At 41.4% G+C, this 13499-nt stretch overlaps 1 protein-coding gene across 3 annotated transcripts in view; it reads left to right on the forward strand.

Annotated features, from left to right (window-relative positions):
- Positions 1-12469, forward strand: part of SENP8 (SUMO peptidase family member, NEDD8 specific) — a 29929-nt gene extending 17460 nt beyond the window's left edge. For all 3 annotated transcript variants that reach the window (XM_019968219.2, XM_019968218.2, XM_019968220.2), the window contains exon 2: positions 1219-12469. In XM_019968219.2, coding sequence (XP_019823778.1) covers positions 1255-1893 — 639 coding nt within the window. In that variant the 5' untranslated portion in view covers positions 1219-1254 and the 3' untranslated portion in view covers positions 1894-12469. The remainder of the gene's footprint in view (positions 1-1218) is intronic.
- Positions 12470-13499: the final 1030 nt, after the last annotated feature.

The following is a 13499-nucleotide window of genomic DNA, read 5'->3' on the forward strand; positions in this document are numbered from 1 at the left end:
TCTAGCCCAGTCTTTCATAGCAGTATTATTTTCTTATATATATATATATAATACACTTTGCTTTGTACTCTCAACCTTCATGGGGCAATTTATTGCTTTGTGATTTCTAGAAATATTGTTATGTTGCCAAGTGAGTGCATAAGCAGTGAACTCTGAGTTTAAATGTCATATCAACATTACCACACTTATCAGACTTCTTGTCTCTGTCAACACCTTGCTTAAGAGGATCATGAGCATATAAATCTTACTATATGACTTGTCTTGCTCCCACTCTTAATTTAGTCATGCCTTCATTTGAACAAGATGTATAAATGGATATTTGTTTCCAAACCGTATTTGCTTTGATTGTTTAATAACATAAATACTATTTGAACAACATTTTATTTTATACTCTTTTTAATACCTTCAAGTAAAATTATTTGGCCTTTTCTACAACTCTCTGAGGCCTTTCTACAGATAACTAGAAACAAGGACAAAAATCGGATGATACCGGCGAATCAGTGGTAGAACTAGGGCTAGACCCAGATCGCCTGATTTCCTTTGCCACACTTCACTGCCAAAAGAATTTCTAAGTTACATTATAAACACTGTATAGTCTTTATCTTACCCCTTGAGGTTAAAGACGGGAAAGACTGTCATTCATGTTACTAACAGGGAAGAATCAGGAATGAATTTCATTTGTATTTCTCCCATTGTTTTCTGTTCTTGAAATTACAGTTCCTTTTAACTACAACTCTAATCACTGTCACTTTCCATCACGCAATGAGGAAGCAATATTTTATCTTATCTCTTGAAAATTAATGTTGAAATGGAAACTATTTCCCTTAGTAATTAGTAGCATTTAAATTGGACTCTGAAAATTCATCTTTAATATAATTTGCCATTCTTTTAATGCATATTCATTAAAGGGGTGAATATATGGTTAATGATACAGAGTTTGATAGAACAATTAGGTATAATTTTAACTAATCTCAGCATTTAAAGAGATTTTTAATTTCATATGGAGAATTTCCAAAATTTTCATTCTGGTTGTTAAACTAGAGGGTTTTTGTTTTTTTTTTTTAATGTTTATCCTTAACCATGCATGGTTGCTAAACACTTTACAATTATATTTAATCTTTACCCCAAACCTTGTAAGAGCAACTGCTATTTATGATCCCCATTTTACAGTCAAGTATCTTGTTCAACAGTAAATATTGTCTTCTGCCTCTCCTTCAGCTTCTGGAATTTCTGAGCAGCCCTGGTCAGTACAAGATGGACCCAGTAGTCTTGAGTTACATGGACAGTCTACTGCGGCAATCAGACGTCTCACTACTGGATCCTCCAAGCTGGCTCAATGACCATGTTATTGGGTTTGCCTTTGAGTACTTTGCCAACAGCCAATTTCATGACTGCTCTGACCACGTCTGTTTCATCAGCCCCGAAGTTACTCAGTTCATCAAGTGCACTGGCAACCCAGCAGAAATCGCCATGTTCCTTGAACCCTTGGACCTCCCCAATAAGAGAGTCATATTTTTAGCCATCAATGATAATTCCAACCACACAGCTGGGGGGACCCACTGGAGCTTGTTGGTATATCTGCAAGATAAAAATGGCTTTTTTCATTATGATTCTTACGGTAGTAGTAACTCATTCCATGCAAAACAGGTAGCAGAGAAACTAGAGGCTTTCTTAGGCAGAAAAGGAAACAAACTGGCCTTTGTGGAAGAGAAAGCCCCTGCTCAACAAAACAGCTATGACTGTGGGATGTATGTGATCTGTAACACTGAGGCCTTGTGTCAGAACTTCTTTAGACAACAGCCACAGTCACTACTGCAGCTACTCACTCCTACATACATCACAAAGAAGAGAGAAGAATGGAAAGATCTCATTGCCAGACTTGCTAAAAATTAGCTGTGGAAATATATTTGACTTTTGAAGTCTCTTTCTGCCTGTCCCCATGAATTGGATGGCTGCAGTCTCAGTGCCTGAGGGAAGATGCCTAGGAGAGGAAAGCTTAGAATGCTTACTTTCTCCTGAGAGAACGTTGTCCTCCACATTATCCTAATGCAAATTATCACTTTAACCCTAACTTCAGAGCAATATGTTCTGTGACGATGTCTTCAAAATATGCACCAAAACTGATTAATTCCCTTTTGGGCTCCCTTATCCACATTGGTTTAGTCCAAAGAAAAAAGGTTGACCTGTAAAACAAATTGAGAATATGTGAAATTTAGAAGCAAGAAGAAAATCATACAGCAACCAAAAACTTACTGCACAGCCCACATATTTCAAGAGATCAACTAGCTGGAAGCAGATCAAGACCTAACCTAATTCAAGATTGAAGTTTTATCAGTTACTCAATTCTGTGATACCTCCTCTTCCATTCAATAAGCAAAGGCTTTCCCAGCTATAACCTTTGCCAATACTTGATAAAGATGATGTTAGCCCATAGTCACCCATCTAATTCCTGGAGCACTTTAAGAAAGGGGGAATCTTAAATAACTTTGTTAAAATTAATGCCTGTGGTGGACCTCTTGTTTTGCATCTGAAACTTAGTCAAAGTTCATTTATTTTTGAGATACAAAGGAGAAAAAGTGACCTTTCTTAACTCTTTCACTTAATTCAAAATGCAGACAGTGTAATTTTTGAAATGTGGAACCAAGAGTAAAATGAAATGCTGTTCCTTCCAAATTATGGATGTGTTTTTACAGTTATTTCAAATAACAATTTAAATGATATGTTATATACACATATTCTATTCTTAATGAGGATTAGATTGCAATGTATATGAGACTTGAAAGCTAAAGATTAGCTTCAACTGTGAAACTTATAATTTCAGCTACCTTCCTAGCCTAACCCTGCCCCCAGCCCTCATGGCTCAAAATAACCTCACCACTCAGTGACCACAGAGGCAATAGCCCAGTTCCTTTTAGTCAGGAAGGGAAAACCCAGTAAGTGTAAATAAGTACAGGTCACATAGCAGGCATAAGTTGAAACTAAAAGTCAAAGAGAAAGCTACCAAAAAAGTTTTCATTTCAAGTCAGTATATTTGAAATAATTAAGGATATCTAATGGAAGCTGGGAGCAGGGGAAAAAAAATGAGGAACAGGCAGTCAGGCATAGAGGTGGGATAGGGAGGGAGGAAGAGCAAAAGGGCACCATTGCTGAAGCCAGGAGTGTAGATAATGATAAGGCAATATTGTTTCAATAACTATTGGATTAGGCATATAGTCTAGACTGAAAAGCTCAGATTCTTCTCTGGGAAGAGTTGTTGTCTTTCTGATAATGATAATGTATATCTAGATGTCAGATTGTCTCCATCTTAAAACAGTACCTATGGGAGCAATCTTGCCTGTCTCCCTAAGATTGATCCCAGAAAGAAATTTTTTGACCTAAACTAGTACTGTCTTAAAAATTGAAACCAAAGGTCTCCTTTCCAGATACATAGCATGATTGAATTGTACCACAAGCTGGTCTATGTAAAAGTTTGAATGTGTCATTTGTGTTAGCATTGTAAATGACAGGAGAACTTAAGAGTCTACTTGTAATGTTTTACTCGATAGCAGCCTGTAAGTTATACACCTGCATGACCATACACCATTGATGTTACATGGTACGTAATAGGGAAAAGATCTTTTGTTGGTATTGTGTTCCCTTGTTTTAGAGTCAGAAAGATCCAGTTTGCAAAGTTCAGCTTCAAAATATTCAGTTTTAAGCAGGTTATTCAAAATAGGATTGAGCTGTTACCACACTGAACCATCCTGCTTTCAGATACCCTTTTATTTTTATCTTTAGTTTTTGCTGTATCCATATTGACTATATAGTTTAATAAGTATTCCATTGAAGTGGCAAAGTAGAATTTCTCAGTCATGTGACTATTTACTGATACTAAACTTTTTCTGCCAGCACTTAGAAAAGAAAATGTTTAAAGAAATTTACATCCCATTGTGTGGGAAAGAGCATGAATGTTCCGATCAGTCCAAGCAGTATCAGTTATAAACTTATAGTCTGGGGCAGGTTTGAGATTCAGTAGCCTCATCTGCAAAATGAAATTGTATTTGATTTTACCAATTTGGGTCCTCTCCCTTTTTTTTCTTGATAAGTCTGGCTAAAGATTCATCAGTTTTGCTTATCTTTTCAAAGCACCAGCTTTTCATTTCATTGATCTTTTCTATAATTAAGTCTGTCTGGTCTAATGTGTTACTTAAGGTTTATGTTTCTTTTTCTGTCTGGATGATCTGTTGATATAAGTACGGGATTACTGTTGATTTCACCATTTATTTCTGTTAATATTTGCCATATATATTGAGGTGCTTCTCTGTTGGGTGCATATATATTTGCAAGTGTTGTATCTCCTTGGATTGATCCCTGATCATATGTAGTATCCTTTGTCTCTCGTAACAGTCTTTTAAAGTCTATTTTGTCTGATAGAAGTATTGCTACTCTGGCTTTCCTTTGATTTCTATTTGTGTGAAATACCCTTTTCCATCCCCTCAGTTTCAGTCCGTATGTGTTTCTAGATCTGGGAGTCTTTTGTAGGCAGCATATATACAGGTCTTGTTTTTGTATCCATTTGGTCAGTCTGTGTTTTTTGGTTGGAGCGTTTAGTCTGCTTATATTTAAGACAATTATAGGTCTGTATGTTCTTATTGCCGTCTTGTTCATTGTTTTGGATTTGTTTTTGTAGGTCTTTCCCCTCCCCCTTCTTTTGTTCTTGTCTCTTGTGACTTGGTGACGATCGTTAGTGTTATATTTGGATTCCTTTTTCATCTTTTGTGTATATCTAGTATAGATTTTTGGTTTGTTCTTACCATCAGGTTTTTGTCTAGCAGTCTGTTACATATGTGATTAAGTTGCTGATCTCTTAATTTAAAATACGTTTAACATACCCTGCATTTGTACTCTTCTCCTCTTACGATTACTGTTTTTGATATCATACTTTACATCTAATTGTTTTGTTTATCCCTTAAATGCTTATTGTGGATAGAGATGATTTTATTACTCTTATCTTTCAGCCTCCCCACTAGCTTTGTGTGTGGGTGATTTCTTACCTTTCCTGTGTGTTTGCCTTTACAGATGTAGGCTTTTTTGCCTAGAGAAAGTCTTTTAACATATGTTATAAAGCTGGTTTGTTGGTGCTGACTTCTTTTAGCTTTTGCTTATCTGTAATGCTTTTAATTTCTCCAGCAAATCTGAATAAGAGCCTTTCTGGGTATTTTTGGTTGTAGGTTTTCTCTCTCAGCACTTAAATATGTCATGCCACTGCTTTCTTGCCTGCAGAATTGCTGATAAAAATTAGCTTATAGCCTTACGGGAGTTCCTTGGTATGTTGCTTGTTGCTTTTCCCTTGATGCTTTTAGTATTCTCTGTGCATGTTTCATTTTTGTCATTTTGATAACAGTGCATCTTGGTATGCACTGTCTTTGGATTAATCCTTTGTGGGACTCTGCTTCCTGAACTTGGGTGACTCTTTCCTTTCCTAGGTTAGGGAGGTTTTCTGCTATTATCTCTTCAAATATTTTCTCAGGCCACTTCTCTCTCCTTCTCCTGGGACCCTTATAGTGCAAGTATTAGTGTGCCTGATGTTGTCCAGAGGTCTCTCAAACTGTCCTCATTCCTTTTCATTCTTTTTTTGTTTTCCTATTTAACAACAGTGATTTCCACTACTGTCTTTTCCAGCTCAGCAGTCTGTTCTTCTGAATCTTTTCATCTACTATTGATTCCTTCTAGTGTATTTTTCATCTCAATTATTGTATTGTTCATCTTTGGTTGTTCTTTTATATATTTTCTAACTCTTTGTTAAAAACTTCTAACTTTTCTGTGCATCTCTTCTCCTCTGTAGTTCTTTGATCATCTTTACGATTACTACTCTGAACTCTTTGTGTGCCTGTCCCCACTTCACTTATTAGTTCTGTATTTTTGTCTTGTTCCTTCACCTGGACTATTTTCTTCTGCTGCCTCTTTTTGTCTGACCAAGCTGCTGTTTGTGTTTGTGTGTGTGTTTAAACTTTATTTTGTATTGGGGTGTAGCCGATTAACAATGGCATGGTAGTTTCAGGTGAACAGTGAAGGAACTCAGCCATACGTATGTTTTTGCATATGTGGTAGGTTACTTACTTTTCCTGACCTTGGAGAAGTAGCCCTCTGTAGGAGGCATCCTGTGTATTCCAGTCATGCATTCCCCTCTCATAACCCAAACTATATGCTCTAGAGGTTCCTCCTGAGAGGTCTGCATGGGCCCTTCTGTCGTGGCAGGCCGACTATACGGGTTGTCCGCTAAGCTTGGTAAGCCCCTAGTCTGTTTGGTTGCCAGGCCTTGCCTTGTGCAAATTCTGCTGCCTGCTGTGTCACAGGCCTGTCCCCAGGTGGCCAGTTACGGAATCCTAAGGTGACCTGGGGCAGAGTCTGGGTCCTGAAAACTCGGGGACTGTTGCCCACCTACTGGCAGGTGAACCCAGATCCTGGGGTTGGTGCCAGACTACTGGCAAGCAGAACTGGTTCCTGAAGTCTGGCTTCAGGGCCCAAAGTTCCCAGAGCTCCTTTCAGATCATTGGTAGGAAAGCGCCAGTTCCTGACACAGTTGGGTATGGAGTCGAGTGTCCTGAAGGTTGTGTTGCCCTGCTCGTGGGCAGGGGCACAGCCCACCTGGTCCCAGGGTAGAGTCTGGCCTGCGTTGCAGTATCGTAATTCTCTTGCTTCACCCCCTGGTGGATGAAGCCAGTCTAGGGCTTGTGCAGCTTTCCTGTCCGCCAGTTTGTGGAGCTGGGTCTTGGCCCTCCGGTAGGCTGAGCCGTGTCTAGGGCCACATTTAGGTGGCTGTGAGCTCTTTAGTTTTTAAGCTGCCTGTCTGGTGGGTGGGACTGTGTCCCCACCCAGTTGTTTGGCCTGAGTCATCCCAGCACTAGAGCCTATAGGCTGTTGGGTGGGGCCAGGTCTTGGCACTAATGAGCCAATATGGCAGCTGCCAGGAGCGTTCTTGTGGTTGAATGTTCCCCAGTATTACTGCCACCGGTATCTGTACCCCTTGGGTGAGCCACAGCCACCCTCACACCTCTCCAGGAGATTCTCCAAGATCAGCAGTAGGTCTGGCTTAGGCTCCTATCAAATTTTTGCTTTTGCCTTGGGTCCCAGTAAGCATGAGATTTTGTGTGCTTCCTTTAGGATTGATATTTCCCCTAGTCCTGTAGGGCTTCCATAATTAAGCCCCACTGGCCCTCAAAGCCAAATGCTATGGGGGCTCGTTTTCCAGTGCCAGACTCCCAGGCTGGGGAGCCTGACGTGGGGCTCGGAACTCTCACTCCTGTAGAAGAACCTCTGCAATATTATTCTCCAGTCTGTGGGTCACCTACCTGGGGCATATGGGATTTAACTGTGTCATGAGTCCACTCCTCCTACCCAACTCGTTATGGTTCCTTCCTTATGGCTTTAGTTGTAGAAGATTTTTGCTGGTAGTTTCCATTATTTTTTTCAGCCGTGGTTGTTGTGCACATAGTTGTGATTTGGGTGTGCTCGTCAGAGGAGGTGAGCTCAGGGTCTTTCTACTCCGCCACCTTGGTCGCTCTCATTATTCTGATTTTATAGAAAAGAAGCAAACTTATCGGAGCTCAGTCACGTGGTTGCTGGTGACAGGGCCACGATTCTAGTGCGGGGTCTCCATCTCCTTACACTGGATCCACCCGTACCTTCTCCCTCTCCCAGAAAATGATAGCACATCTCCTTGCTTGAACATTTTAAATATAATTTTGTGTCACTTTATGAATTTCCTAAATTCAGCAGGTAAATTATAGAAACCAATAATGAGAAACTGTCTTTCTCAATTAACTGCTACATGACAGAACCTATATAATTGGCTTTGTTTTATATATTAGGTCGTGTTTGGATCAGCTGCTGACATCGACGTACTGATCTAAAACTTTTTAAAGCCCTACATTGTACTTTCAGATGTCATGAATCTGAAAGATGGGAAGTAGAACAAGAGCGGCAGCCTAGGCAATCGAAGTTTTCTTGTGTAAGAAAAACTAACATGTCAGAGTGTCAAAGGAAGTGGTAGCCAGCTAAAGTGTCAGTAATAGGCAAGAGTTACCATTATTCAGGTACAAAGTAACCTTGGATCTTCCTGCAGTTTGGGTTAAAAGACAAAAGAATTACTGCCTGCCTCTTTTTCCTCCCTGTACCAAAACAGAGCAGCCTGTATTTAGAAGAAAACCTTTCCCACACAATGCAGGCTGGGACATGTTTCTCTGCACTAGGCCATGCTTTCCTCACCAGCTCACACTCTAGCTAGCTCTCCACAGCTGCTACCTCAGTCTTCATTCCTCAGACCTGCAAAGTCCTCACCTCCTCCCACACTCTCCAGCTTCAGAGAGAAAATAGGCACGGTCATGAACTACAGCTTTCCTGACACCAAACCTACGAGTCTTTCTATCCCCACCTCTGAGCCTTCCTCATTCCTATTGCAGTGACCCCCAAGCTGTGGATAATGCCTTCACCTGTGCTCAGGGGTTGTGTGCAGAGAGCTCCTTCACACCCAGAGGCAGCAGTCGCTCTACTGGCTCCTTTGCATCAGCATTTAGATGTATTAAATCTTCTGTCTTTAAATAAAGCATGACCTCATGTCCCCCTGTAAATACTGACCTTTTACTTTCTTCCTCTTTACAGCCAGATCTAAAAGTGTCAAAAGGTTTCTCACCTCCTGCCCACCTCTCAACCCATTTTAATCTAGACTGTTCCCATCACTACAAAAATTCTCAGTAGGACTACTAATGGTTCTCATTTTACTAGTCCTCCTGGCACCATTAAACCCTCCTTTTCAAACAACTCTTCCTTTAATTAATGTGCTATCTAGTTTTTCTAGCACTTCTTTGACCACTCTTTCTTAATTGCCAGTTTCTTGTCTACTTGCTGTAGATTATCAGGTTTTGATTCCCAAATCCTTTTTCTCATTCTGTACATACTTCCTAGGCTCTCCCATCTTTTCCCCAGGCCCGTGATAGATTTGGGCACATCTCTTCTCTAACCTCTCCTGAACTCTCTCAAACCTCTACCTGAATATCCACTTAGAGCCAACTAGACATTCTCCCTTGCATATTTCACAGGCAACTCAAACCCACCAAATCCCAAAGCTCAACTCCTCTTTCTCCATCAAACCTGCTCCATCAGTATTTCCTACTTCAGGAAATGGTACCAGTGCACCACCCAATTCTAGCCAGAAGTCTAGGTGTCACCCTTGACTTGTCCATCCCTCACACACTCTAGCTAGCTAGAGTGTGAGCTGGTGAGGAAAGCATGGCCTAGTGCAGAGAAACATGTCCCAGCCTGCATTGTGTGGGAAAGGTTTTCTTCTAAATACAGGCTGCTCTGTTTTGGTGCATGGAGGAAAAAGAGGCAGGCAGTAATTCTTCTTTTGTCTTTTAACCCAAACTGCAGGAAGATCCAAGGTTAATTTGTACCTGAATAATGGTAACCCTTGCCTATTACTGCCCACCCGTGTACTGTGCCCCAACTTCCTGTTGTGTCTATTCTGCATCTTAAATATGCTTTAAATCCATGCATTTCACAGTGCCACCGCTCTCATCCAGACAGCCATCATCTGTCTCATCTGGACTGCCACAATAGTTTGTTAAGTAGTCTTCTGGTATTCACACATCCCCGTGTTCATCCCCCAGTCCATTTCATATGCTGGCAATATCTTTACTAAAGCTCCACACAGTCTGACCCCTTCCTAGACCCTTTTCCCCTTGTGTGTGTGTGTGTGTGTGTGAGTCCCTCAGCCATGGCAGACTCTGCAACGCCATGGACTGTGTGCGTGTGTGTTAGTCACTCAGTCGTGGCAGACTCTTTGCAACGCCGTGGACTATGTGTGTGTGTGTGTGTCGCCCGGCCATGGCAGACTGCAACGCCGTGGACTCTGTGTGTGTTTGCGTGTGTGTGTGTGTGTGTGTGTGTGTGTGAGTCGCTCAGCCATGGCAGACTCTGCAACACTGTGGACTGTGTGCGTGTGTGTTAGTCACTCAGTCATGGCAGACTCTTTGCAACGCCGTGGACCGTGTGTGTGTGTTAGTTGCTCAGCCATGGCAGACTTTGCAACGCCGTGGACTGTAGCCCGCCCGTGTACTGTGCCCCAACTCTGCAGATCTTTTTGTTCCTCCAGCTTAAGATGTTCTTTTCGCCCCTTAAAGCCTTTCTACTTGCTGTTCTCTCCCCCTCTTAACTCTCCCATACTCTTCAGCAGGAAAACGCCTATGTAATCTCTTCATCAGGGATATCTTCCCTGGTGTGCCAGACTAGTTTGCTTCCCTTATTTAACAATACCCTGGAATCATGAACCCTTTAGTGTGCTCAAATCACATGTAATTTTTGGCAGTATATCTCTTGCCACTAAACTGGAAGTCCTGGAGGCCAGGGACCGTGTCTACTCGCCATTGAATATCTGCTGCTTAGTGTAGTGCCTGGCACATGGACAGTGGTTGTTATTTGTTGAATAAGTAAGTACAAATATATTGAATAGAGGCAATTTATCAGAAAACACATTATCCTTCCATGGTATTGCAGCAGAAATCAAAATACCTTGTTAATCAACATAGCTTTTCATGCTTGCATAAGGCCAAGCTATTGTAGGGGGACAGTTTGACAAACTTAAGCAACTTGACAGAAAACAAGGAACTCAGCATGTAAATCTAACTCTCTGATGCATCTGCTGATTTTTTTTTTTAGAAAGATTCACATTTTACATAGTTGTAATTCATGCATAAGCAGTATTTTAATTCTGCTTTTTACAAATTTCCTCCCTTAATCAGTGTCTACTCATGTTTAATGGTAACCTGGACTTAACATCAAGTTAGTAGATCTTAATTTTCTTAACCATTTCCTCACTGTTAAGTTTTTTGGTTAGTTCCAATGTTGTTATGAATAATAGGGCTGCACTCTTCACAAGTAACTTTTTCATTGCAAACTACCTCTTTGAGGAATACAAAAGTGGAATGAGACATCAAAGCATATGAGCTATTTATAATCCCTTCATGGTGATATCCAAAGAGTTCTCAAAGGAGAATCTGTGTGCGGTACCATTAAAAATGTATCAGAAAAACCTATATCTAATTCTGTGTAGCTGTACCAACATTGGGTTTTATACTTGTTTAACTTCTTGAAGTTTAATAGATAATAACTGAGATTGATTAAACTCTTTGTATGTGTCAAGGACTTAAAAGGGTTTGGTGTAAATATTCCATTTTAATAATAACCAGTTCAGTTGCTCAGTCGTGTCTGACTCTTTGCAACCCCATGAATCGCAGCACGCCAGGCCTCCCTGTCCCTCACCAACTCCCGGAGTTCACTCAGACTCACATCCATCAAGTCAGTGATGCCATCCAGCCATCTCATCCTCCGTCGTCCCCTTCTCCTCCTGCCCCCAATCCCTCCCAGCATCAGTCTTTTCCAATGAGTCAACTCTTCGCATGAGGTGGCCAAAGTACTAGAGTTTCAGCTTCATCATCATTCCCTCCAAAGAAATCCCAGGGCTGATCTCCTTCAGAATGGACTGGTTGGATCTCCTTGCAGTGTCCAAGGGACTCTCAAGAGTCTTCTCCAACACCACAGTTCAAAAGCATCAATTCTTCGGTGCTCAGCCTTCTTCACAGTCCAACTCTCACATCCATACATGACCACTGGAAAAACCATAGCCTTGACTAGACGGACCTTTGTTGGCAAAGTAATGTCTCTGCTTTTGAATATGGTATGTAGGTTGGTCATAACTTTCCTTCCAAGGAGTAAGCATCTTTTAATTTCATGACTGCAGTTACCATCTGCAATGATTTTGGAGCCCAAAAAAATAAAGTCTGACACTGTTTCCACAGTTTCCCCATCTATTTCCCATGAAGTGATGGGACCAGATGCTATGATCTTCGTTTTCTGAATGTTGAGCTTTAAGCCAACTTTTTCACTCTCCACTTTCACTTTCATCAAGAGGCTTTTAATAACCATAAAGTTTGGTTATTATTAAAATGGAATATTTACATCAGTAAGAACCATAAAGCTCTAAAGGGCTTCCCTGGTGGCTCAGACAGGAAAGAATCTGCCTGCAATGCAGCAGACCTGGGTTCGATCCCTGGGTTGGGAAGATCCCCTGGAGGAGGAAGTGGCAACACACTCCAGTATTCTTGCCTGGAGAATTCCATGGACAGAGGAGCCTTGGGGCTAAATCCATGGGGTCGCAAAGAGTCAGACACAACTGAGCAACTAACACACAAACAGCTCTAAGGTAGATACTACTGTTATCCTCCTCTTAGAGATGAGAGGGCTAAAGCCTAACAGTTGCCCAGGTGAACTTAATGAGGTTTAAATGTGGATGCACTGATTCCAGAACCTCTGCTCTTAACCATCGTGGTACACTGCTGTGTGGTTTGTTAGTGGTAATGTGTTTTTTTTCTGTTTTATTTACTCAAATGGGAAAACTGCTATTAAAAACAAAAACTGAATACAGCCTCTCTGACTTCAGGAGTGACACCTAATTTATTGCTAGAGAGTATGTGTTGTTTCGTTTGAGGTAAGTGCCTAGATGGACCTCTTTGATTGAGAAAGGTCAGCTCCCTGGGTTTAGTCTAAATGGGCCAGGAGGATACAAAGGGAGATCAGTTACTACAAATAATAAGAGGAAAGAAATCTGAATTTTCATTGGATGCCCTAGAAAAAGAATGAGGCCTAGGAAAGAAGTGGAGGGAGGTTGATGAAAAGAACTGAGATGGGATACATGCCAGAAACATGGCAGGAGGCAGGGGCCTACTGGAGGACATGGCCGGTGAGGAGTTTCCTGAGATAGAGCATGGCTGTCACATTTTATAAGCAGTCACATGTGTGCTGAATTTGAAGTTGTTTTTGGCTTTGTGCCATAGCCTTCCATTAACTCTAAATCTTTCGTGCAGGTTGGGTACATTGGATTTGCTTGGTGGCTGGAGTGAAGGATGAGGAGAGTCACATCATGGGCAAAAGGGCAAAAGCTAAAAGAACAGGAGACATCAGTCAACCAGACTGCATCATGGAAGCTCTTGCAGAAACAGCGTCAGGACTGACCACAATGGTTGGAAATGGGGCTCAGGCCATTTTTGTACCGAAAGAATAACCCCTAAGCATTAAATTGCTTGGCGTTGTCCAGGTTGGAAATTTCTGGGCTACATTCCAGTGAAAAAGAACTTTCACTGAGCCACGGGAAAAGAAAATTTTGGTTTATTAACAGCATTTGTCAGTCCCCTGCTTGCCATATGGTAATTAGCTTCCAGAACAACAAACTCTTCTGGGTTTCCTCCTGCTTTATCAGGCACTCATCAGTTTCCTTTACCAGTTCCTCCTCTTCTTCCTGATCTCTCGATGACCGCGTGCCACAGGGCTCAGTCATCACTACTTTCCTCTATACACAGACACAGTCCCCTGATGATCTCATCCAGTCTCCTGCAGTTAAATACCATCCATATGGTGACAGTTCCCAAACTTATATCTCCCAGACCTCTCTCCCGAACTCCAGGCCC

This window comes from Bos indicus, chromosome 10 (assembly GCF_029378745.1).
Source record: "Bos indicus isolate NIAB-ARS_2022 breed Sahiwal x Tharparkar chromosome 10, NIAB-ARS_B.indTharparkar_mat_pri_1.0, whole genome shotgun sequence".
NCBI lineage: Eukaryota > Metazoa > Chordata > Mammalia > Artiodactyla > Bovidae > Bos > Bos indicus.